This window comes from Lepus europaeus, chromosome 16, assembly GCF_033115175.1.
Source record: "Lepus europaeus isolate LE1 chromosome 16, mLepTim1.pri, whole genome shotgun sequence".
In the NCBI taxonomy this organism is placed as follows: Eukaryota; Metazoa; Chordata; class Mammalia; order Lagomorpha; family Leporidae; genus Lepus; species Lepus europaeus.
In genome coordinates, this window is record NC_084842.1 from 27,675,176 (window position 1) to 27,701,265 (window position 26,090).

The 26,090-nt window shown below is 44.7% G+C and overlaps 3 protein-coding genes across 3 annotated transcripts in view; 2 read left to right on the plus strand and 1 right to left on the minus strand.

The window, feature by feature from the left end:
* The first annotated feature begins 301 nt into the window (after window positions 1-301).
* On the plus strand, window positions 302-1,609 carry CLDN24 (claudin 24). Its single transcript, XM_062213128.1, has one exon. It carries the CDS (start codon window positions 508-510, stop codon window positions 1,168-1,170), a length of 663 nt encoding a protein of 220 aa, XP_062069112.1. The 5' UTR covers window positions 302-507; the 3' UTR covers window positions 1,171-1,609.
* Window positions 1,610-2,154: 545 nt separating this feature from the next.
* CLDN22 (claudin 22) lies at window positions 2,155-3,592 on the plus strand. The gene has a single exon (XM_062213363.1). The coding sequence runs from the start codon at window positions 2,720-2,722 to the stop codon at window positions 3,380-3,382; it is 663 nt and encodes a 220-aa protein (XP_062069347.1). The 5' UTR covers window positions 2,155-2,719; the 3' UTR covers window positions 3,383-3,592.
* A 136-nt stretch (window positions 3,593-3,728) lies between these two features.
* Window positions 3,729-26,090, minus strand: part of WWC2 (WW and C2 domain containing 2) — a 244,760-nt gene continuing 222,398 nt past the window's right edge. The window contains exons 22-23 of the mRNA XM_062213362.1: window positions 8,872-8,999; window positions 3,729-6,906 (exon numbers count right to left, since the gene is read on the minus strand). Of these exons, the coding sequence (XP_062069346.1) occupies window positions 6,840-6,906; window positions 8,872-8,999 (195 nt within the window). The 3' untranslated portion in view covers window positions 3,729-6,839. The remainder of the gene's footprint in view (window positions 6,907-8,871; window positions 9,000-26,090) is intronic.

Consider the following 26,090-nt stretch of genomic DNA (forward strand, 5'->3'; position numbering starts at 1 on the left):
TCCGAGGAGCACAGAGATTATAGGGAAACAGTCTACCTTTCTTTACAAGGCCTTGTTTTGCATCCCTGAAATCTCAGATGCAGCTATTACAATGAAGTCCTGTTGTAGAAAGAGCTGGCTTTTTATCACCACTTAAAATCTAATTAATCCATATTGAAGCACAAAGATTTCTGTTGTATTTTAGGGTGAGGGGTCATAGAGCCTTCTTTGTTCATCCTCAGACTTAGAATCTTCGAGCATTGGGGATATAATTTTACCAAGCAAATTGGAAGGTAACAGATCAAATCCTTATCGGAAAGCCTAACTCATAGTTTTAACAGAGTCCCTCGTCCTTTACATGAAACATTATATTCAAGAAGAACAAAAACACATTTCAGGGGTGCCCAGAGAGTTAATGGCCAAAGCTTATATTCCAGGCAGCATAGAACCAAGATCGTCACACTACTTACTGTCAACCGCAAAGGCGGCAGATCCTATAGGAGTGGCAAAGTCACCAGAGTTGTTGCAATGGCTTTTGACTTCAAAACAGCAATGCAATCTCTTGGACTTTTATTATCTTTCCTGGGATGGGTTTTGTCCATTATGACAACTTACTTGCCACTCTGGAAGAACCTCAACCTGGACTTAAATGAGATGGAACACTGGACCCTGGGACTCTGGCAGACTTGTGTCGTCCAGGAGGAAGTGGGCACTCAGTGCAAGGGCTTCGACTCTTTCCTGGCTTTGCCTGCTGAACTCCGGATCGCCAGGATTTTCATGTTTCTGTGCAACGGGCTGGGGTTCCTGGGCCTGCTGGTCTCGGGGTCTGGCCTGGACTGCTTGAGAATCGGAGAGAGACAGCAAGAGCTCAAGAAGCGCCTGCTCGTCCTGGGGGGAATCCTGTTCTGGACGTCAGGCATCACAGCCCTGGTGCCGGTCTCGTGGGTGGCCCACGTGACGGTCCAGGAGTTCTGGGATGAGACCCTTCCAGAGATTGTGCCCCGGTGGGAGTTTGGGGAGGCCCTGTTCCTGGGCTGGGGTGCTGGCTTCTCCCTCCTCGTGGGAGGGTGTCTGCTTCACTGTGCAGCCTGCCCCGCCCGGGCTCCGCTTGCGGCTGGCCACTACGCGGCGGCAGACGTGCAGACTCAGTGTCCACACCTGGAAGACGGAACTGCAGATCCCAAAGTGTAAGCCGTGGATGAGACCAGAGCGATGTATCCCATTAACCCCAAAGACACGAGGAGGTCTCTGGTTACGTGAATCTGCGCAGCTCACATTTTCCCACTCAATAACTATTTCTCTCTATTAGACTCCCTCCTCCCCACTCTGGAGAATAATCAGGGACCTCTTGTATCTAAAAGAGAATCGTTATGGTAAGCATTCCATAGGTCTGAGTGAAGAAATGTTTCACTGACCTGGTTATTAAATCAATCCGTGGTGGTGGGTGTCTATGAACGTGACTCTTAAGCTTTAACCTGTTCTTTTTTGTATCAGAAAGCCTTTTCTGTTTAGTTGCTTTTGTTGGCAAGTGGAAATGGTAACTAGTTTCTGTTTCCTAGAGGAAGAAAAACCAGCAATCTGAAATCCTTTGAAGTTTCTGCATAAGTGAAACCACATGCAAAACCAGTGCTAACGTGCTGTTTCCCCAATGACGGCTTGGTCTCCTTTGGTTTGTGTTTTAGGAAATTCCTAGGTACTCTGTTTAATTTTATGAGGATCTTTATGTAGCTGAAGGTTGGAGGTGTTTTGTGATATTCTCAGATTTAAAACACCAGCCATTATCCTCTCTCATTTCTTTCCTGAAAAGCTTCATATTTAAAAAAAAAACAATTCCACTGATTTTTCTGGATACCCAAGTATTATCAGTTGGTTTGCCTGTCCTTTGTTCAATTAAAAATTAGACTTGGGGATAACTATTTCAGTGGTGAACAGAGATGCTGATTCTAACCTACAAAGTCCCATTGCTCAATCTGTCCACAGATTAAGACTCATATTTACACAATGGAGAAAAAGTGTTTTTACGCACTTGTCCATGAATCTGACAGAAAGGCATGTAGATACATAGACCCAATATTTGGTTCACTGTTGTTTCATAAGCTATGTGGTGTATGTAGCCGAAGAGCTTTTCTCAAAAAAAAAAAAAAAAAAAAAAAAAAAAAAGGCCTGATTCAAGATCTCAAGAGATTTATGGTAAGACTGATTTATTTGGTTAAGAAATACTTTTCTTGAATCTATTTTTTTTTTTAAAAAATGATAACATCCAGTATCATCGTAACACACACATTGAAATTTGAGAACTACAACAGATGAACATCTGACAGGTGCAATTAGCGAGACAGAAAGCAGGAGTTAAATGAAAACCATCAATTAAACACTTGTGCATTCAGACTTCTTAATTCTTTGACTTGTTAGAAAGGCTGAGGACAACATGAGAGCCATTTATACCTTAACAATGAAGAGTTTTATTTCAGTGACAAACTGCTTCCTACAAAACCAAGCCCACAGGACATGAACACGGTCTCGGCCACACCTTGGCATTACTGGTTTGCATTATTTCCCTCTCTTTCTTCGGAAACCTATTCAACATGGAACCAAACAATAGCAACTCTGGCAGGAATCCTCCTAAATACACAATGAAAAAATATTTCTGCCTCGGCAAGTGATAACACAGGTGTCACACTTCTTTTCACAGCAACCGAACGGCAGGAGTTAGCTTTGTTAAAGCCCACAGGGCTTCATAATGGCTTTAGTATTTAGAACTGCAGCACAGTTTGCTGGAATTTCACTATCTTTGCTGGGATGGATTTTATCCTGTCTTACAAACTACCTGCCACTCTGGAAGAACCTCAACCTGGACTTAAACGAGATGGAACACTGGACCCTGGGACTCTGGCAGACTTGTGTCGTCCAGGAGGAAGTGGGCACTCAGTGCAAGGGCTTCGACTCTTTCCTGGCTTTGCCTGCTGAACTCCGGATCGCCAGGATTTTCATGTTTCTGTGCAACGGGCTGGGGTTCCTGGGCCTGCTGGTCTCGGGGTCTGGCCTGGACTGCTTGAGAATCGGAGAGAGACAGCAAGAGCTCAAGAAGCGCCTGCTCGTCCTGGGGGGAATCCTGTTCTGGACGTCAGGCATCACAGCCCTGGTGCCGGTCTCGTGGGTGGCCCACGTGACGGTCCAGGAGTTCTGGGACGAGACCCTTCCAGAGATTGTGCCCCGGTGGGAGTTTGGGGAGGCCCTGTTCCTGGGCTGGGGTGCTGGCTTCTCCCTCCTCGTGGGAGGGTGTCTGCTTCACTGTGCAGCCTGCCCCGCCCGGGCTCCGCTTGCGGCCGGCCACTACGCGGCGGCAGACGTGGAAGCTCTTCATCAACGACTGCCCATGAAAAACTCCAACCTCAAAGTCTAGGCCAGAAGGCATCAGCGCTCTCCAGGCTTCAGGAGATGGCTCAGCTCTGGATTTGGTAGGACTTCCTGCTACACAGCCACCATTCACTATGCTCCTGCTTTTCCAAAATGCAATCCCCCCCTCTCCCCCTGGGGATTTACCTTCTTAAACTAGAATTTCTTTCTAAGACTGGTAAAGCACTTTTATCTTCTTGTCAAAGAAGAAAACCAATCAAGACTTAATAGCAATCACAATCCTTACTGTGAATGAGTTTTCTCAGTTTTAAAATAGGCACAGTGATTGCACAGAGCTGGTAAATAAAACATTGTATCAAATGTGTATGTATTTTTGAAGGTATTATTCATATGGAGGGGAATCATTTTGGCAATTGGAAATGCCACTGCTAATCACTGGTTTCTTTCATGTGTTTGAAATAACCTATTAGACATAAGCTAACGTCTCATCCCAGATTTAAAATGCCTGATATCTGATTGTACATAAAAAAACAAAAAGCCTGCTGGTTCTTTAAAAACATTGGAAGTGAGAGACATGGGAGACACCATTTCCTTTCCTCAGTGCCTCTATGGAGGCTTTCCAAAAGCCAGCCCCACTCATTCACGCCTTCAAGCACAGGAGGGCAACCTTGCGTTTTGGAAGATTCACTTAGAATCTAACCCCTCCTCCCTGCTCTGTGCCTGATGGCCCACACTGCCACTGGCCCCTGGCTCTCAGCCGCGGTTGGGACGGGTGGGTGCGCATGGGCACAGGGCCTCCTGGGAGCGCTGCCAGCTCAGCAGGCCCCCGACTGAGCGCGCGTTCCGGAGCCCTCTGTCTGATCTGCAGAACAGATGTATTCATAGTCTAAACGGGAACTATTCACAGCAAACTGCTGGGCTGGGGAAGTTCATGAGAGATTTTATATGTGCTTGGTCCATGGTTTCAGTAAACTCTGATGCTTGTGCCAATTAGGGAAATTAAGTGAACAATAAACAACAGCAAAATAAAGTATTATGCAGATGTATCTTTGTTAAGAAACAGAAAAACCACTGATTTTTTTTTCCACCCACAAACACATGGAAAGTGCAGAAACCAAAGTTAATCTACATGATGTATTTGCATACTTTTATAAACAAGACAAATTTAAACAGAAATATATTCAGAATTTAACCTGATTAAGTATTTAGTTCAGTCCTGAGCTTTGATATTTAATACAATATAATAAAGCAATAGCAAAAACCCCAAAGATTTTAAGTTTATTTGATTTGCATCCTACGAGATTCAGCTAAACTTTGTTCATTTGGCTAGCCATATTTTTTTGTACCTGTAACACTTAAGATTCTGATATACAAAACTGTAATTACATACTGATAATTCAAAATTGAGGACTAAATATTACATTCTTTTTACCCTGTGCAGAATAAGTCCTACCTTTTAAAAATAGCATTTATAATATTAAAATTCATATTTGTCCATATGGTTTTGTGATCATGTTAGTAAAATGTTTTGTCACTGTGACTCATTTGGGTTAGTACAAATATGACAGTATTATTAAAAGCTGCCTATAAATACATAACACTATTGCTGATTTTAAAGTGTGGAAAAAGTTATATTAAAGTAAGTTTGTTTCTCATGTTAGAAATGAGCAAATTCTGTAAAATAAAACCAAAAGCATCTTGGTCACAACTGTTAACTACCAGCCCGAGACAGATTTTATTTTTTTAATACTTATCTGAAACTTTTTGTATTACAAAAAGTTAACAGCTAATCTGATGGAGACTTATAAAGCTGTAAATATTCCAATATAGCCTCTTCTATGTCGAACATTTAAAATGGCCAGAACCAAACTATATATTAAACAGAACATAAATAATACCGTAAATAAATAAATGAAGAAAATAAAATCGTACGGTACAACTACACATAACTCTATAAACATTTTTCACGGTCAAACTAAGAAGCTGAGATCAGCTGACCTTCATTAACTTTACATTAAATAAACTTCTGTCTCTCACATTTGACCTCGACAAGGACGAATGGCATTCTTTAACTGGATCTTCTTAGGCATCTAACAGAGCAAGCTGGGCAGCCTTGAAGGCCGGTGCTCAGTCGCTTCACTAGGCTGGTTTCTGTTCAAAGCAACGTCATGTCCAGTTCTATCTAACAAGAAATTTGTATATTCCTATAAGTGGTGGGATTTTAGAAAAAAATAAAGTTCTAGGCTCAGAAACTGCTTAATTTGATCCTTGATTCTGCTAAAATGAGCTTTCTAAAATATGTACAGTAAATTTAAAGACAGTAAAAATTTTTGCTAGTGAGGATTCTAGCTTACAAACGGGACTTTTTAACACTTTATTTAAAGGGTCTGTTCCTTTACGATGATTTGGAATTGTTAAAAATTACTGGTTTAGTTTGCAATGTAAGATAGTTGTCTAAAATATGCTTCTTCTAATATAACAGACAGAATAACAAGGGCAGTTTAAGTTGTTTAAATAACATATATTTTAGAAGCCTTTAAGCTGGCAGGGCTACATCGAGGACTTTTTTTTTTCTTTCTTTTTTTTTTTTTGAAGTAGTGCCTGGGCTGGGTAAGCTAAAATTCTAATAGGAGGGCACATTATTATATTTCTGAATTTGTTCATTTAGAGTAATTTTTTTCCTTCTTGCAAACAATTCAGCCCCACATCAACGCTCTCCCCTTGGCGCCCCCTCTCTACCATGAACCGCAGACGCCCGCACCGAGGGGAGGGGCTGGGACTCTGAAATCCCCCGATCTCCCTTCCTTCTTTTTGGCAACTCTGACTCCACCAAGGCAGCCTTCGGTGGGCCGCGCTGTCTCCGGGGTGCCCTCGGGGCCAGCCGGGAGGCCCACACGGGAAGGCGCCGCTCCAGAGGAAGCCGGTTCCCCGCGCTCTGCCCGCGAGCCAGGGGTGCCGCGCCTCTCAGGGGTATTCTCACATGGTTTTACGTTTTCTTTAGACAAAAAGGAACTTGTTTCCAGGAGCCAAAGTGCTGCCACCCGGGCGGCAGGACGTCACACTGGACTCCCGGAGCTGCTCTCCAAGAACGCCCGTGGCGCCGCTGCCGGGGACCACCGGGAAGCGCAAACACCGCTCTAAGAAAAGCCGCTGTCCCACGTGGTGTCTTCTTAGACACCCAGCGGAGGGGGAAACACGCCAGGTCCTGCCTCCCTTCCACTTTGACAAGATAAAGCCCACTGGCAATACACACACAAGCTAATTTGTGGGCCGCATTACCCCATTTTTGTTAGCTGAGTCTTTTTTTTTTCTTTTCAAAATATTATATTCAAAGTATTTTACAAATTAACATGTTGAAAATATGTGAAATGAAAGTCCATCAAGAATTGACAATTACGTCACACAAACAGCCCCCCCACCCCAAAAAAAATAAAAAGGAAGAAAGAAGACAAACGGTCCGTCTTTCACCGAGCAGGTGGAGGCAGACGGTCTGAGCGCTGGCGTCACACGTCGTCGGCCGGCAGGGACGGGATGCTGATCTTCGCTCTGGTGAAGTAGGCCATCTTCTCCCTGCATTGGCGGGCAGAAGCGCACTGGCTTCAAGATGGTGTTTACAACACTTGGTGACCATCACTAGAGTCCCCGAGCCTGGAGGGGGCTCCTCTCCCCGGGGCCGACCTCCACTGAAAATCAGGATGGCCATGGCCCACGGGGAGACGGCAGTTCTGGCTCAGGGTGATGCCATAGGGGCCAAGGCAGCAACCTGGCCCCAGGACTTCCAGTACAAGACGACTTTTAAATCATTGCAGGTTTGATCTAGGGATGAGGGTCTCTTTCTTTTTTAAAAATTTTTAAAAAGGAGTTATTCTATTTGGAAGGCAGAGTGACAGAGAAGAAGAGAGACACACTCCGAGAGATAGAGAATGATCCTCCATCTACTTGTTCACTCCTCAGGGGCTGCTGGATCAGGCTGAAGCCAGAAGCCAGGAACTCTGAGTCTCCCATGTGTGTGCTAGGGACCAAGTACCTCACATGACGCCAGGGAAATTATTTTTTTGTTAAAGACTTATTTCTTCATTTAAAAAAAAAAAGATTTTATTTATTTGAAAAGCAGAGTTACAGAGAGAGAGGAAGAGAGAGAGAAAATATTCTACCTGCTGGTTCACTCCCCAGATGGCCACAACGGCCAGGGCTGGACCATGCCAAAGTGAAGCTTCTTCCAGGAGCTTCTTCCAGGTCTCTCATGGGTAGCAGGGGCCCAAGCACTTGAGCCATCTTCTGCTGCTTTCTCAGGCCTTTAGCAGGGACTGGATCTAAGTGGAGCAGCTGGGACTCCCATATGGGATGCCAGCATTGCTGGTGGAGGCTTAACCCTCTATGCCATAATGCTGGCCCCAGGGAAATTCCTTTTTTTTTTTTTTTAAGATTTATTTTATTTATTTGAAAGAGTTACAGAGAGGGAAAGACAGAGAGAAAGGTCTTCCATCCGTTGGTTCTCTCCCCAAATGGCTGCAATGGCTGGAGCTGAGCTGACCTGAAGCCAGAAGCCAAGAACTTCTTCTTCTTCTTTTTTAAAAGATTATTTTATTTATTTGAAAGACAGAGTTACAGATAGAGGTAGAGCCAGAGAGAGGTCTTTCATTTGCTGGTTCACTTCCCAAACAACTGCAACGGCCAGAGCTGAGCTAATCCAAAGCCAGGAGCTTCTTCCAGGTCTCCCATGTGGGTAGGGGCCCAAGTACTTAGGCCATCTTCTACTGCTTTTCCAGGCCATAGCAGAGAGCTGGATTGGAAGAGGAGCAGCCAGGACTAGAACCGGTGCCCATATGGGATGCCAGTGCTGCAGGCTGGGGCTTTAAACCCACTGTGCCACAGCAGCGGCCCCAACATTCTTTTTTTAAATTACAGAGAGAAAGGTATTCCTTCCACTGGTTCACTCCCCAAACGCCCATGCTTCCAGGCCAGTCTGCTTTATCCCACCATTCTCATCACTTGCTTGGTGACATAAACAGGTTTGTATCTTCAGGGAAGCCCAGGATGTTTATGAATTCTTTGTTTCGGGTTTTAGCAACAACAGGGCGTGGTATGATTTTCCATGCTAGAGGATGCTGCATGCTCTCAAAATGACCATGGCACTGAGGACATGGAAGGACTCCTCTCATCACTACAAACAGTAGTAGTACCAGCTGAAAGTTACAAATGTGGGAAATCTAACTCTTGACTTTAAAAATGTCCCATAAAAAGTTAAGAGTGGGGAGGGACTATGTAGCCTGGCAGTTAAGACACCTGTGTCTCCCCTGTGTCTGACATGTGTGAAGGGCTGCTAAGAGCTGGGGACACCCGTGTTCCTAGGCTTTAATCAGAGCTTCAGCTCTGCCAGGAAGGAGCAAATATCAACTCGTGTATTCAAGTCAGGGAATGGGGGACGTGGGGCGCATGTCCTCAGGGCGACTTCCCTGCACTGGGGTGTATTCCCGCCTAACCAGACCACAGGAGGACAAGCCGGAGAGCTGTCCTGGGGTGGGCCCATTTTACCTGAAGGACTGCACCTGCTGAGGCACCTTCTGGCTCCGCCCACGAAGCCGACACACTTCCTTGGAGACTTGCCTGGCCAGTTTCTCTGCATTCAAACCCTGCTGCTGCTCTTCTTTCGACTGTTCAGCCTGGCAAAGGATAATCAAAACAGAAGAAACCCACAAAAACAGTGAGGAGAAGTCCCAGGAGCCAGGCTGCAAGGCTTGGAGCAGCACAGACTGGTGAGGAGGGCAAGCTAGGTGGGCAGTGGGGTGGGGTGGCCCTCCCCTCGCTTAGGGGACAACACCCATGAGCCCAACTCTTCATGCAGAGGCACATCAGGTACTGATTTAGCGGTAAGTTTATCTTAATCACATTTTAAAAATCTTATTACAGAGACAATGGATGACTTTTTTTTTTTCTTTTTTAATACCACCTGGAAAACCTGAGAAACTGAAAACTGCTTATAGCACGGTTCCCAAGAAATATTTACTCTTCACATTTTGGCACATAAATTTTCTTTTCTTTTTCTTTTTTTAAAATTTTTGACAAGCAGAGTGGACAGTGAGAGAGAGACAGAGAGAAAGGTCTTCCTTTGCTGTTGGTTCACCCTGCAATGGCCGCCGCGGCCGGCGTGCTGTGGTCGGCGCACTGTGCTGATCCGAAGCCAGGAGCCATGTGCTTCTCCTGGTCTCCCTTGCGGGTGCAGGGCTCAAGCACTTGGGCCATCTTCCACTGCACTCCCAGGCCACAGCAGAGAGCTGGCCTGGAAGAGGGGCAACTGGGACAGAATCTGGCGCCCCGACCAGCACTAGAACCTGGTGTGCCGGCACCACAGGCAGAGGATTAGCCTAGTGAGCTGCAGCGCCGGCTGGCACATAAACTTTCAACCTCTTCATCTTTTCTTTTTTCTTTTTTTAAAATTTTGACAGGCAGAGTGGACAGTGAGAGAGAGAGAGACAGAGAGAAAGGTCTTCCTTTTGCCGTTGGTTCACCCTCCAATGGCCGCCGCGGTAGCACGCTGCGGCCGGCGCACCGCGCTGTTCTGATGGCAGGAGCCAGGTGCTTATCCTGGTCTCCCATGGGGTGCAGAGCCCAAGGACTTGGGCCATCCTCCACTGCACTCCCTGGCCACAGCAGAGAGCTGGCCTGGAAGAGGGGCGACCGGGACAGGATCGGTGCCCCGACCGGGACTAGAACCCGGTGTGCCGGCGCCGCAAGGCGGAGGATTAGCCTGTTGAGCCACGGCGCCGGCCATCAACCTCTTCATCTTTTCAACCAAGTTTTCTATCTTAGCTATGTAAAAGGATTTTTATTGAAACAGAACTTCCCAACCAAAATACTGCATGTATGCATGTGTAACTCAGAGAACAGAGAAAAGGAACAAACCCATGTCACATGAACCAGATGAAGAAAGAGGATTGCGGCGCTGGCACACCAGGTTCTAGTCCCGGTCGGGGCGCCGGTTCTGTCCCGGCTGCCCCTCTTCCAGGCCAGCTCTCTGCTGTGGCCAGGGAGTGCAGTGGAGGATGGCCCAAGTGCTTGGGCCCTGCACCAGCATGGGAGACCAGGAGAAGCACCTGGCTCCTGCCATTGGATCAGCGCGGTGCGCCGGCCACAGTGCACCAGCCACGGTGGCCATTGGAGAGTGAACCAACGGCAAAGGAAGACCTTTCTCTCTGTCTCTCTCACTGTCCACTCTGCCTGTCAAAAAATAAAAAATAAATAAATAAATAAAAATAGAAAAAAAAAGAGAGGAAACATCTCTGGTTCTGAGAAGCTTCTCTGGGTGCACCTGGTGCCATCCCCGAGGGCCGCTGGCGCTCTTGCTTCTGACAGCACAGGGAGCCATTGCACAACTTGTCCTCTGTGTAAATGGAGCAGTGCAATAAGTGCTCATTTTTTTTTTTTAAGATTTATTTATTTATTTGAAAGTCAGAGTTACACACACAGAGAGAGAGAGAGAGGGGTCTTCTATCCACTGGTTCACTCCCCAACTGGCCACAGAGCCGGAGCTGTGCTGATCCAAAGCCAGGAACCAAGAGCTTCCTCCAGGTGGGGCCTAAGGACTTTAGGCCATCTTCCACTGCTTTCCCAGGCCATAGCAGAGAGCTGGATTGGAAGTGGAGCAGCCCAGACTTGAACCGGCACCCATATGGGATGCTGGCACTGCAGGTGGTGGCTTCACCCACTATGTCACAGCACCCACAGTTGGTGCTCTTTAGGGTCTGTCTGCTTTTGCTCAACACGTGTGTGGGAATCACGGTGCAACCCCATGTAGATCTAACTTGTTCTACTTTTTTAAAATATTTATTTATTTATTTGAAAGGCAGCTTAGAGAGAGGTAGAGAGTGAGCAAGCGAGTGAGAGAGAGGTCTTTCAACCGCTGGTTCACTCCACAAATGGGAACAATGGCTGGAGCTGAGCCGATCTGAAGCCAGGAGCCAGGAGCCGTGCAGGGGCCCAAACACTTGGATCATTTTCTACTGCTTTCCCTGGCCATAGCAGAGAGCTGGATTGGAAGTGGAGCAGCTGGGGTCTCGAACAGGTGCCCATATCGGATGCTGGCACCGCAGGGGATGGCTTTATCCACATGTACCACAGAGCCGGCCCCAGCTATAACTTGTTTTTCCCACCACTGTCTCCAAGTCCACTGGGCAGCTTTACCAGTTTGTAAATTGTTACTGTCAAATGTTTGGGCAGTGTACACATATTTTAAAAATAAAAATGGACTCATAACGTTACATGAAGTGTTCCTTTTTCACAAAAACCTTGGTTTCCATTTTATTTTTCCAGAGGATAGTTTGCCTTTAGCCCCTTATGTGGGCTTTGGTGGAGGACATCGGGCAGCGCCAGCAGATGGAACCCGGGGTGGTGGTGCTTGGCCTTCCCGGGCTTCATGAGATTGACTTCTGGTCACCTTGGTGTGAATGGCAGAGCTCACACAGTAAGGCGGCCTCACTTCCAGCCCGGAGAGCACGTCGGCGGCCAAGACCCTGGCTTCGGGAATGTCTGTGATGGCTGCGGCCTCTGCTATGCTTTGAATGAACTTATTGGCATTGTCCTTGGGCATGCATCCACAAGTCCACAGCTCGTGTTGGGCTCTGCTCGTGGCCCTGAATGCCCCATGGGTTTGGATAAATGTCTAAGGACATGTGTCACCATTACAGACCCATGCAGAACAGCCTCAGTGTCCTGCAATTCTCGCTCCCCCGTGGCCCCCGGCAAACACAGCTGTGCTGTATCCTGTATCCGGAGTCCTGCCCTTCTCACGATGTCACAGCTGGAGTCACACAGCATGCAGGACTCTCAGACTGCCTTCTTTTCACTTAGTATGCACTATGTTTCCTTCATGTCTTTTAAAACTTTAAAAATTTACTTGAAAGGCAGAGATAGACAGACAGATAGCAGGAGAGATAAAGTCAGAGACAGATCTTCCATCCGCTGGTTCACTCCTGAAATGCACTGCTGGGCCAGGCCAAGGCCAGGGGCCAGGGACTGGGTCTGGGTCTCCCAGCTGGGTGGCAGAGACCCAAGTACTCGAGCCCTCATCTGCTGTCTCCCAGGGTACACATTACCAGGAAGCTGGAATTGGAAGTGAAGTCTGGACTGAAAACCAGACATTCCAGTGTGGAATACAGGCATCTCAGGCTGTTTCTTAACCACTGGCCTGATGGCTCATTTCTCTCTAGTGCTGAAGAACATTTCACTGTCTATACAGACAGTCTTTTTTTTTTTTTAATCCATTCACCTACTAAAGGATATCCTGACTGCTTCCAAGTTTCGACAATTATGAATAAGGTGCTATAAACATCTAAACGGACATAACTTTTCAACTCATGTGGTTACATACAAAGAAGCACAACAGTGAGATCATGTGAGTATGTGTTGCTTTGTAGGAAATTGCCATGTTGTTTTCCATGGTGGCTGTACCATCTGCATTTCTACGTAAAAGTGGCTTGTAAGCATTTTGCAATGAATGAGATTCCTGTTGCTCCACATCTTTGTCAGCATTTGGTGTTGTCAGTGTTCTGGCTTTTGGCCATTCTAATAGATATGGAGTGGTATCTGATTCCCCAATGATATATGACATCAAGCAACTTTTCATATGCTTATTTTCCATCTGCATGTGTTCTCTAGTGAGGTGCTTGCTCAGGCCAAATTTTCAATTGGTTGTTTGTTTCACAATACTGATTTTTAGAAGCTCTTTGTAATTTTTGATGGGAATGCTTTATCAGATTTTTTATGTAAATATTTTTCGCAGTCTGTGACTTGTGTTGCTCTTTATGGTGTGTTTCATAGAGTGTACATTTTACATTTTAATGAAGTTCAGTTTATTATTTCTTTCATAGATCATGCCTTTGGTGTTGTATCTTTTTTTAAGATTTATTTATTTATTTGAAAAGCAGAGTTACAGAAAGAGAGATAGAGAGATAGATAAAGGTTTTCCATCTGCTGGTTCTCTCCCCAAATGGCTGCAACGACCCAGGCTGGACCAGGCTGAAGTCAGGTGCGAAGAGCATCCTGCAGGTCTCCCACATGAGTGCAGGGGCCCAAGGACTTCAGCCATCCTATGTTGCTTTCTCAGGCACACTGGCAGGAAGCTGGATTGGAAGTGGGGGAGCCAGGACTTGAACCAGCGTCCATATGAGTTGGTGGCAGTACAGGCTGTGGCTTTAGCCAGCTGTGCCACAGTGCCGGTTCCTGGGGCTATATCTTAAAAGCCATGATCACGGGCCCAGCACTGTGGTGCAGCGGGTTAGGCTGCCATGCCCAAGTTGAAGTCCCCCACTCTACTTACGATTCAGCTCCCTGCTAAAGCAGCTGGGAAAGCAGAAGATGGCCCAAATCCTTGGGCCCCTGCACCTGTGTTGGAAACCCAGAAGAGGCTCCTGGCTTCAGCCTGGCCTGGTCCTGGCCATTGAGGCCATTTGAGGAGTGAGCCAGCAGATCAAAGATATCTCTCCCTTTCTCTGTAATTCTGACTTTAAAATAAAATGTATAAATCTTAAAAAAAAAAGTCATGACCATACCCAACATCATCTAGATTTCCTGCTTATGTTAAATTCTAGGAGTCTTATAGTTTGTTTTTCATTTAGGTCTGTAATCCATTTTTAGTTATTTCTTATGAAGGGTATAAGGTTTATGTCTGGATTTTTTTTTGCATATGGATGTCCAGTTGTTCCAACACCATTTGTTGACAACTCTTTTTTGACTGTATTTTTTCTTTGCTCCTCTGTCAAAGGTCAGTTGAATACGTTTACGTCTATTTCTTGCTGCGTTCTCCATGCTGTTCTCTCAATCTAGTTGTCTGTTCTTTCACCAACACCACACTGTCTGGATTACCATACTTTTATTTTTTAAAAGATTTATTTAAAAGGCAGAGTTACAGGGGCCTGCACCGTAGGTCACTTGGTTAATCCTCTGCCTGTGGCACCAGCATCCCATATGGGTGCCGGGTTCTAGTCCCGGCTGTTCCTCTTCCAGGCCAGCTCTCTGCTGTGGCCCGGGAAGGCAGTGGAGGATGGCCCAAGTTCTTGGGCCTCTGTACCCATGTGGGAGACCAGGAAGAAGCACCTGGCTCCTGACTTCAGATCAGCGTAGCTCCGGCTGTAGCGGCCATTTTGGGGGGTGAACCAATGGAAAGAAGACCTTTCTCTCTGTCTCACTGTCTAACTCTGTCAAATAAAAAACAAATTAAAAAAAAAAAAAAAAAGGCAGAGTTACAAGAAGCTGAAGTGGGGAGGGGGGAAGGTTTTCCATCTACTGGTTCACTCCTCAGAGGGCCGCAATGGCTAGAGCTGCATCGATCTGAGGCCAGGAGCCAGGAGCTTCTTCTGGTCTTCCATGTGGGTGCAGAGGGCCAAGGACTTGGGCCATCTTTTACTGCTTTCCCAGGCCATAGCAGAGAGCTGGATTGGAAGTGGAGCAGCCAGGACTCGAACCGCACCCATATGGGATGCTGGCACTACAGGCGGAGGCTTTACCTGCTATGCCACAGTGCCAGCCCCTAGACTTTTATACTGAGTCTTGAAGTTGGGTAGTTATCAGTCCTCCAACTTTGTCCCTCACCTTCAACACTGTTTTGGCTATTCTGGGTCTTTTGCCATTCCATATAAACTTCAGAATCAGTTTGACTATATCCACAAAGTAACGTGCAGTAATTTTGATGAGCATTGTGTTAAATCTATAGATTAATGTGTGAACTGACATCTTAATAATACTGAGTCCTCCTATACATTAGGAATGGGGAATGTCCAGCCTGCAGGCTGTACAAGGGCTGAGAAATCATTTGGTCTGGTCCTGCTGAGGCAACCATGGCAAGACTCAAAACTCAATAAATCTACAGCAGGCTAATTTTCAAGTTGGTAATTTTGAATCATCTACAAATGATATTATAAATATCCAAATACCTCCTGGAGAAAAAAGTCCTCACCCTACTATACAAGAACATGAGTATTTCTCCCATTTATTCTTTTTTTTTTTTTTTAATGCTTCTATCAGTATTATAGTTTTCCTCTATAGCTTTGCTATATATTTTGTTAGATTTGTTAGGTAATTCAGGTGGACTTTTTTTTTTTTGGTGCTAATATAAATGGCATTATTTTTAATTTCAAATTCCAGTTGTGCATTACTGGTAACAACTGACTTTTTGTTTTATTTTTTTGACAGGCAGAGTGGATAGTGAGAGAGAGAGAGAGAAACGTCTTCCTTTTTGCCGTTGGTTCACCCTCCAATGGCCGCTGTGGCCGGCACATCGTGTTGATCCAAAGCCAGGAGCCAGGTGCTTCTCCTGGTCTCCCATGCGGGTGTAGGGCCCAAGCACTTGGGCCAATCTCCACTGCACTCCCAGGCCATAGCAGAGAGCTGGCCTGGAAGAGGGGCAACTGGGACAGAATCCGGCGCCCCAACCGGGACTAGAACCCATTGTGCCGGCGCCGCAAGGCGGAGGATTAGCCTGTTAAGCCATGGCGCCGGCCAACAACTTTTTTATATTAACCACATACCCTACAACTTGGTTATAACTGCTTATTAGTTTTAAGAATTTTTTTACTTAGTTAATCCTTTTAGATTTTCTTCACAAATTGTCATGTCATTTGCAAACAAAGACAATTTTAGCTTCCCTCCCAAACTGGATACCTTTTGTTTCTTTAGCGACTGCATTAGCTAGGACTCCTAACATTACAGAAAAGGAGAACTGTGAGGGGAACCTGCTTGCTCTCTTCTGTTCTTGGAGGAAAGCTTCTAGCGCAACGTTAGCAGTGGAGCTTTGTAGGTGTTCAGTTCCTCTCTAATCTTAGTTTGCTGAGTTTTTAATCATGAAAAGATTGAATGTTGTCATATTTTCTTTTCTTTGTTCCTACTGCTACGATCGTATGATTTTTGTTTTTTAGCTCATTCACGGGATGAACTGCATTACTTGGTTCAAATGCTGAACCAGCTTTGCGTCACTGGGACAAAGCCCCCTTGGTCATTGTGTATAATTCGTTTTATACATTGTTGGACTAGATTGTTAGTATTTTGTTGAAAATTTTTGCTTTTTTTTTTTTTTTGCTATTTTAAGAATGTACTTTATACAAAATAACCAGTTCATATGGAAATAAATCTACAGACCTCCAACGATCAAAAAGCTTTTTAAAAAGTTCTCTTAAAAAATTATCCAACACACAATATTGAACTAACTATTGAGGTAAGTGTTGCTCTCAGTGAAACAGGAAATCAGCAGACCACGACAAAATATACACACTATAAAAATAAATAGCATTCCCCCTTCCAGACTGGCCGGGAATGTTCACACGGCTTTGCTTTGCAGCAGGAGCAGACTCCCTGACACGGTGTGCCTGAAGCTGGTGGAGATGCCCTGGGCTCTCAGGAGCTGCAGCAAGGCAGGAGAGTGAGGTACCTGAGCCCCAGTGAAGGAAAGGGAAAGGAAGGGCCACACAGTCCACGCATGGGGACCAGCATTCCAGTCACTTACACCGATATATCCGTACCCCAGCTCCCACCCCATCCACCCTTTCAAAACATGCAGGACAACCATATGGTTAGCAGGCATTTCTACAAGAGTTAAACCTCCAGAGAAAGAGACTAGGGAAAACAGCAGAGTTCAAGCTAAGCACAGGGACATCTTGCTAAACTTCTGTCTAGCAGAGGGAGGGACCAACACAACCTGTGTCACAGCTTAATCTGAGAGAAGGGAGACAGCAGTGCTTACTCCAATTCCATTTTCCCAAAGGGGAAGCACACAAAGCTCAGGGTCCTAAGGCTGAGACAGTAGAGTCCAACTCATCGAAAGAGAGAAAAGGAGCCCCATTTCTCCTCCCACACCAAGTCTCCAGCACATCAGGGTTCCCAGGAGTGATGTGAGCTCCCAGTGTCCTCACTGAGGTGCTGTTCTCCTAAGAGCTGTCTGCCAGGACTCAGACAGTCCAACTCTAATCCACGGAACGGATTCCCACATGGTGGATAATGAAGAATCTGGCCAAGGGGGATAAACACAAAGGGGCAATAACACTAGAAAACCCTAAGCCTTTCATTTCTTTGCAAACTGAGGTTCTCTGGAGCCACATTAGGATTCAGACATTATGGAACTGTCCTTTCTTTGGGACTGCCGATTAAGCATTCTTGGGATATTACAATTTAGGTCCTAAGAGCAGTGTATTATTTATAGATTTGAACTCCCATGTAAAGAAAATTTTTGCTTCTATGCTCATGACGGATATTAGTCTGTGGTTTTGCTGGTAATATCCTTGTCTAGGTTTGGTAGTAGGGTAATGTTAGCCTCACAGAGTAAGTTAGGCAGTATTCCCTCTACTTACATCCTCCAGAAGAGAAGATTAGAGAGAACTGATAATAGTTTTCCCCTCAGAAGTTTCATAAATTCACCAGTGATTCTAATGCCTGTTGCTTTTTATTTGGATTACTTCTTTTAAAGATTTATTTATTTATTTGAAAGGCCGAATGAGACAGAGAGACACAGAGACACAGAGACACACACAGAAAGAGAGAGAGAGAGAGAGAATTGTTCATTTGCTGGTTCACTTCTCAAATGTCTACAACACTGGGGCTGGGCAAGGCTGAAGCCAGGAGCCAGGAACTCCATCTGGGTCTCTCATTTGGGTGGCAGGAGTTAAGTTCTTGAGTTGTCCTCTACTGCTTCCCAGGTAGGTTATCAAGGACATGGATCAGAAGCAGAATAGCTGGGACTCAAACTGGCACCTGCTGTGTCACAATGCAGGCACCTGGAAGGTTATCAATTATTGATTCAATAGCTTTAGTAGATATAGGCCTATTCAAATAATCTCTTTCCTGTTTTCCTTCCCTTTTTCTTGCATTGGAAAATTAAATACACATGCCAAAAAATGAACCCCCTTCCAGATGATCAACCTAACATATTATTAGAAAACGAACACCCACAAAACCATTACTCTGGTCAGGAAATTGATTATAGTCCTGAGGCTGTTCACATGCTGCCTTCTTTCTCCTTAGTGTTAATCATAATCTGACTTCTACGGCAGTCATTTTTTTTTTGTCTTTATATAATTTGTGCTTTGGGAGAGTTATTATACTCAACTTTAATTTTGTCAATTTCGTAATTTTTTTATGTTTATCTTTTTGAGAGAAGGATAGCTCCTCCTATCATTGTATATTCACCAAATGGCCCAGAACAGCTGGGGCTGAGCCAGGCCAAAACTAGGATTGGGGAATGCATACCAGGTCTCCCACGAGTGGCAGGAACACAACTATCTGAGCCATTGCCAGCTACCTCCCAGGTCTGCATTAGGAGGAAGCTGAATCAGGAGCTGGAACACAATCCAAGGCACTCCAGTGTGGGACACAGGCTCCTTGTCTGGCATCTAAACCCTAGGTCAAATGTTTGCTCCAGTATTTTTTAAAAACTGAAACATTTACAGAGTATAGTGGTGATATTTTACTCACGCATTGTATAATGATCAAATCATGTTAATTAGCAAAACCATCACTTTAAACTTCTATCATTTCTTTATGGTAATTCAAAATCCTCTCTTCTGGCTATTTTGATATCTGCATTACATATTATATATATATAACATATACATTATAACACATAACATATATATACATATTTGCCCTATTATGTCATAGAATATCACAACAGCTCCATTTATTTGATTGTAGCATGTATATCTGTTGACCAAACTCCTCCCTCCCGCTTCCCTTACTCTCTGCAGCCCATGTAACCACTGTTCTACGCTCAACTTTCATCTCTCATCTCACACAAGAATCAAACCATAAAATGGATTCAAGACTTGAATGTAAGTCTTGAAACCATGAAACTACTAGCAAAAAAAATAATGGAAGTACTTCAGGATATTGGCCAGGGCATAGATTTTTTTGGACATGACCCTAAAAGCACAGGCAACAAGATCAAAAACTGACAAATGAGACATCAAACTAAATGTTCCTGTACAGCAAAGAAAATAATTGACAGAGTTGAGAGACAGCCTACTGAGTGGGAAAAAATAGCTGCAAACTCTATAGTTAACAATTATTACAGTTGTAATAATTTATAAGTTACACAACTCAAGAGAAAAAGCCCCAACAATCCAATATTGAAATGTGATAAAGGCCTGAGTAAACATTTCTCAAAAGAGGATATGCAAATGGCCAGCAAATATATGAAAAAAAGTTCAACATTATTAACCATGAGGGAAATGCAAATCAAAACTACAACTAGATATCACCTATCCCACTTAGAAAGGCTATTATCAAATAAATAAAAAGTAAGAAATGCTGGCAAGAATGTGGAGAAAGTTAAATTCTTACACATGCTGGTAGAAATATAAACTAGTACAGCCATTACAGAAAATAGCATGGGCATTTCTTTAAAAATTAAAAATAGAGCTACCATGTAGTCCTGTAATCCTGCTACCGGATGTGTACCTTTAGGAAATTAATCAGTTATCCTGAAGAGACACTTACACTCCAGTGTTTACTGTAGTGCTATTTATAACAGCCAGGCTATGAAATCAACCTAAATGCCAATCAGTGAAGGAATGGATACAGAAAATGTGGTACATACCCACAATGGAGTATAATAAGACAAAATAAATGAAATTTTGTTAATTTTGACAACATGTATGGACCTGGAGGTCTTTTTGTGAAATGAAATAAGCCAGATCCAGAAAGACAAACACTGTAAGACCTTCCTTACTCCTATGTGGAATTAAAAAACCCGATCTTACACACTGTCTACTTTACATTTGTGGGAAGAGTTATCCATACTATTCTAATAAAAGATAAGGATAATAAAATCCTTTTAATGTCTGTGGGATCAGTAGTGATGTCTTCCCTTTCATTTATGATATTAATTTAATTTGTATCTTATCCCTTTCTTAGCATGCCTAGAGTTTATTATTTATTATTTTTGTCTTTTGAAAGCACTCACTTTTGGTTTAGTTGATTGCCTGCTTTCAATCTCATTAATTTCTGCCCTTTTTTTTTTTTTTTTAATTTTTGACAGAGTGGACAGTAGAGGGAGACAGAGAGAAAGGTCTTCCTTTTGCCATTGGTTCACCCTCCAATGGCCGCCGCGGTAGGCGCGCTGCGGCCGGCATACTGCGCTGATCCGATGGCAGGAGCCAGGGGCTTCTCCTGGTCTCCCATGGGGTGCAGGGTCCAAGCACTTGGGCCATCCTCCACTGCACTCCCTGGCCACAGCAGAGAGCTGGCCTGGAAGAGGGGCAACCGGGACAGGATCGGTGCCCCGACCGGGACTAGAACCCAGTGTGCCGGCGCCGCCAGGCGGAGGATTAGCCTACTGAGCCACGGCGCCGGCCAATTTCTGCCCTTTTAAATTTTTATTTTATTTATGCTTACTCTGGATTTAGTTTGTTCTTTTTCTAGTTTCCTAAGGGGGAAGCTTTGATTAATGACTTAAAATCTTTCTTCTTTTCTAATACTACATTTCCTCTAAGCATTGCTTTCACTACATCCCACAAATTTTGGTAAGCTGCATTTTCATGTAGTCCCAAATATCTTATAATTTCTCTTGAGAATTCACTGTTTTAGAGATTGACTTATTTATTTGAAAGGCAGAATTACAGAAAAAGAGAGCGAGATGGAGACCTTCTACTCACTGGTTGACTCCCCAAAGGGCCACAACATCTGGTGCTGTGCCAGGCTGAAACCAGGAGCCTGGAATTCCATCCAGGCCTCCTACACTGAGTGGCAGGGGGCCCAGGCATTTGCATCAGCAGGGAGCTGGATCAGAAGCAGTGCAGCCAGGACTTGGAACTGGAGCTCATCTGCGATGCTGGCATCTCAGGCAATGGCTTAACCCACTGCATCACAATCCTGGCCCCTCTCCTGAGATTTCTTCTTTGATCCAGAATAGGCATGTTGCTTATCCTCCAAGGATTTTTAGAATTTTCCAGCTATAGTTTTGTTAATGATTTCAATTTTAATATTATTGTGGCCTGAAAGGAGACACTGTAGGATTTCTATATTGTTAAAGTTGTTAATGTGTGTTTCAGGACCCAGAATGTGGTCTGTCTTGGTGAGTTTTTCCAAATGATCTTGAAAAGGATGTGTAACCTGCTGTTATTGGATAAAACAGTCCATAGATGCCATTTATATCCAATTGACCTATGGTGCTGTTGAATTTAACTGTGTCTACTGATTTTCTGTCAGCTGGATCTGTCCACTTCTGATTGAGGTATACTGAAAATTCCCACTGTAACAGATTAATCTACTCTAACTTACTATTTTCAGTTTTTGCCTCACGTATTTTGGTGCTGTTCGTCACACACATTTTTTTTTTTTTTTTTTGACAGGCAGAGTGGACAGAGAGAGAGAGAAAGGTCTTCTTTTTTTCTGTTGGTTCACCCCCCAATGGCCGCTGCAGCCAGCGCACGGCGCCAATCCAAAGCCAGGAGCCAGGTGTTTCTCCTGGTCTCCCATGCGGGTGCAGGGCCCAAGCACTTGGGCCATCCTCCACTGCACTCCCTGGCCACAGCAGAGAGCTGGCCTGGAAGAGGAGCAACCGGGACAGAATCCAGCGCCCCGACCAGGACTAGAACCTGGGGTGCCGGTGCCGCAGGTGGAGGATTAGCCTAGTGAGCCACGGCACCGGCCTGTCACACATATATTAAGCACTGTTATGTCTTGGAGAATTGACCATTTATTAGTTATTAATTAGGCATAGTAAGAAATTATTGTTAATAACTAATAATAAAGTGGAACTATTACTTCAATGTGAGTTATTTAAAACTTAAAGACTTGGTTATTTCTAGAATTTTCTGCTTAATATTTTTAGATCATTGTTGGCCTGTTAACTGACAGAACCATATGTCTTTATGTATGACCCTATTTTTTAGTAACTTCCAAATAACACATATAAGCACACACATACAAGGTATGAAAAACAGCTGGAGGGACACATACCAAATGTCTACAGCTGTCACCCCTGGAGACTAAGACCCAAGGGTGACTTCTAGTTTTTGATGTATATAGTTCTGTATTATTCTGATTAATTACAATAAGCATGTGTTGCTTTAACTTAGTTTTTTTTTTTTCATTTAAAAATATTCTCAAAGCAAAAGTACATTAAACTCACTTAAAATTTGCACATAAAAGTGCTGTGGCACTTCTAGGAAATAGGAGACTTTACAAAAATTGCTTATTCAGCAAGTACTTATACAACTCAGGTGTATTCACACCATTTATGGAAAGTGAAACATCACAGAGGGGGACATTCCCTAGTACTCTGCTAATAATAATCTACTGCAGCAAGTTCTGTCTTTATTTATTTATTTCAAAAGACTCTTTTCCAGATTTTTTTTAAACTGTTGCTCTGTTTCCTCTTTAGGAAGATTTTATTGACAAAGCAGCCTATGTTTTAAGTAACAAGTTTCTCTTGATTATTTAGCTGTCATGCAGAATTTCTGAATTTATGTAATTCAAGTTCAAAGGGGATATGTGGGACATTTTTAGTTACACTCATATTTTAGTTGACTCTCATCTTTAGTAAATGAAGAGTTTTTCATTAGGTTTCAGACAAGGAAGTACTGATTTATATACACAGAGTTGACTTCTACTATGCGATGGCACATTACAGTGCTAAATTAGCAACTGCATTAAAATATCACTGCTATTCAAATCCTTGGTAAGGCAGCATAAGGGTAAGTCAGTATTAGAACTACCTGCTGACTGATCTGAACGGACAGATAAGGAAAAGGCAGAAAAAGAACATGAACACTGGCTTCTATGCCGAAAAGAAAATCTGACTTATCAGAAATATATCTTATCAGATAAGAGACCCAGCAGGTCCCGGGATTCTGTAGCCTCCCCTGTGAATAGGAGGTGGGCCCTACCTCACCCGCAGTGATCACTGTTGTGAAGGTTCCCAAAGCAGCTGAGCAGTGGCCGGCCTACATTACCAGGGTTTTGTGGTGACTGCAAATTACTTTGAAACTTGTTAAGACTGACCATTGAGCACGTGAAGACATTATTCCCTTCCCTGCTGAGTAAGAACATATTTCTGTATCTTCCCCCCAAAAGCACAATGACAAAACATAAGACAGATTTTTTCAGACATGAATAATCAGTAGTAACCAACCTGGCAGGCAGGTAAATCTCAAGGCTGAATGGCACGGTAATCACTGAGGCTTATTTTGCTGAATGAGGTGTGTTAGTATCTTTGACATAGTATTTTTAGTGGATTCTGAACTCTAAAAGTGCTAACCTCTGCATTATTTTAAGGTTTAAAAAGTCTAGTAGCACAGAACTCTGGTGTTTCGTCAAGCAAAAACTTCTGCTCAGTCAGCGGCATGAAGCCCCGGCTGCTCTCGGCACCCTCCCCTCACCCCAGACCCCTGGTTCACAGAGACTGGGAGCCACTTCTTAGGCCCCGGTCTCTACAAGGCTCTGATGAACTCTCGGGTCACGTGATGGGAGTGTGACCTACAGAACGGCCAAGTGATTTACTTAGCTTGGTGCAAGAAGCCTGACAGAGGGGCTGGCGTTGTGGCGCAGTGGGTTAAGCTGCCACCTGTGACACCAGCATCCCTGAGTGCAGGTACCAGTCCTGGCTGTTCTGCTTCTGAGCCAGCTCCCTGCTAATGTGCCTGGGAAGGCAGCAGAAGATGGCCCAAGTCCCAGGGCCCCTGTACCCACATGGGAGACCTGGCTGGTAGCCCTGGCCACTTGGGGAATGAACCAGCAGGTCTCCATTTCTCTGTCACTCTGCCTTTTGAATAAATATAATAAATCTAAAAAAAAAAAACTAAAGCAGCATCCCAACAGAAGGAACACAACTCAGCCTTAATTTATGGCCCTAAGCTTTTTGCTCTGCATCCTAAGGGGGCTGTACAATGCACGAGGACAGTAACTAAGATGCAGCTTGTATTCTGAGCTACGAAACAGACTTTTAACCACAAAGGGGAAGGTTATGGAGTGTGACCCTGAGATCGAGTGCGTTCCCTGACGAGGGAGGCAGAGGCAGGACCTGCTGCAGGTTTAGACTCATTGCTTTACTGGGAGCCGTATTTTTTATGGCAACTGGCAAGCTCTTTGCTCATCATGAGGCACTTTACGATCACCTTGCTGAAAATCTCACAGCTCCCTAACACTACAGGGGAATGGTGGAGAAACAGGAGTGTGTGAGCAAGTGAGCGAACGTGTGTGTGTGTGTGTGTGCACAGCACCGGTGTGCCTGTATGTACTTTAACAAGTGGACGTGGAAGCGAAGAGGAAGCAGGAGATGTAAGTCAGGGGTTATCACGAACTTCTGTGGCCGTAATGAAAGGCACACAACTGAAACAGCTGTTGTCAGAGCTGTTTAATTTCAGTGTTGAGGAAAAATAAAAGTCTGTAACTCAAAACAGTCGATATAACCAGAGGGTCAGTAAAAATAAAAGCAAAAACCATCTGAGCTCAGGGAGTCAAATCACTTTTTAAAAAAGCAGGATGCGTGCACCGTGTTTTGTGAGCTTTTTCTTCCCTTTGCTGATGGTAAAGGGGCGCCAGGCAGAAGGCAGCAAAGATGCCATGTGCTGTAGTACGAATGCCCCGCCCCATCTCCCCATCTCACGTGCAAATCTGGAAGCCACTGTCCCAGGATTAGGAGGAGGACCTCTGAGAGGCGATGAGGCCACAAGGGTTCCACCGGGTGCAGGTGGTGGTGAACGCCTCACAGGGGGCTTTCTGCAGAGGCCCTTGCCCTCTCCACGCTCTGCCACGGCTGCCCCAGAACAGAGGCCCTGGCCACAAGCGGACCCCTGACCTCGGACTGCTCAGCCTCCAGAACTCCGGGGAAGACTTTTCTCTCATCAGTTTTCCAGTCTATGGGATTTTTCGTTATAGCAACACAAATGGATTCAGACAGCACTGTTTTCTACGGCGAGGTGGAAAGTCTGCTCTGTGTAACCTGCACCATGGACATACAGAAATGGGAAAGCCTCCAGGAATCACGTTTCACCCTGGACCTCAGCAGCAGCGAAGTACTGCAGGTACCCCGAAGGCCTGGCTCTTTCAGGCCACGGACTTTAACTCCCACAAATCTGTGTCTACCTACATTACAAGCGCACTGCATGTGACCTCAAACAGATCACAGGATTTTGCAACAAGAAAGGATCTTGGTGGCATTCTAATTAGATACTCCTATTTTGGAGCAAGTATATTAAAGAGGGCCGGCACTGTAGTGCAGGCTAAGACTCCGCCTGCAGTGCCAGCATCCCATATCGTCACCAGTTCATGTCCCAGCTGCTCCCTTCCAATCCAGCTCTCTGCCGTGGCCTGGGAAAGCAGTAGAAGATGGCCCAAGTGTTTGGGTCCCTGCACCCGTGTGGGAAACCTGGAAGTCGCTCCTGGCTCCTGGCTTTCGATCACTTCAGCTCTGGCCGTTTCGGTCATCTGGGGAGTGAACCAGAGGATGGAAGACCTTTCTGTCTCTCCTTCTCTCTGTCTGTAACTCTGCCTCTCAAATAAATAAATGAAAAATAAAAAAAAAAAACCTTATTAAAGAATGGAGAAAACATAGGTCACAGATATGCAGACTTACAAGCATTTTATAAGTTAATTTGCTTTTATTTATTGCTTACATGTTGAGGAAAAGGAAGGAGTTGTGCGCCAAAGGAACAGCACAGGACAAACAGGAAGCAAAGTCAGCAATTTCAGCAGATCTGAATCTGAACCCATAAGCACGCATGGGTTTCCTGGCCCTGCTATTCAGTCTCTCTCTCTCTCTCTCTCTCTCTTTC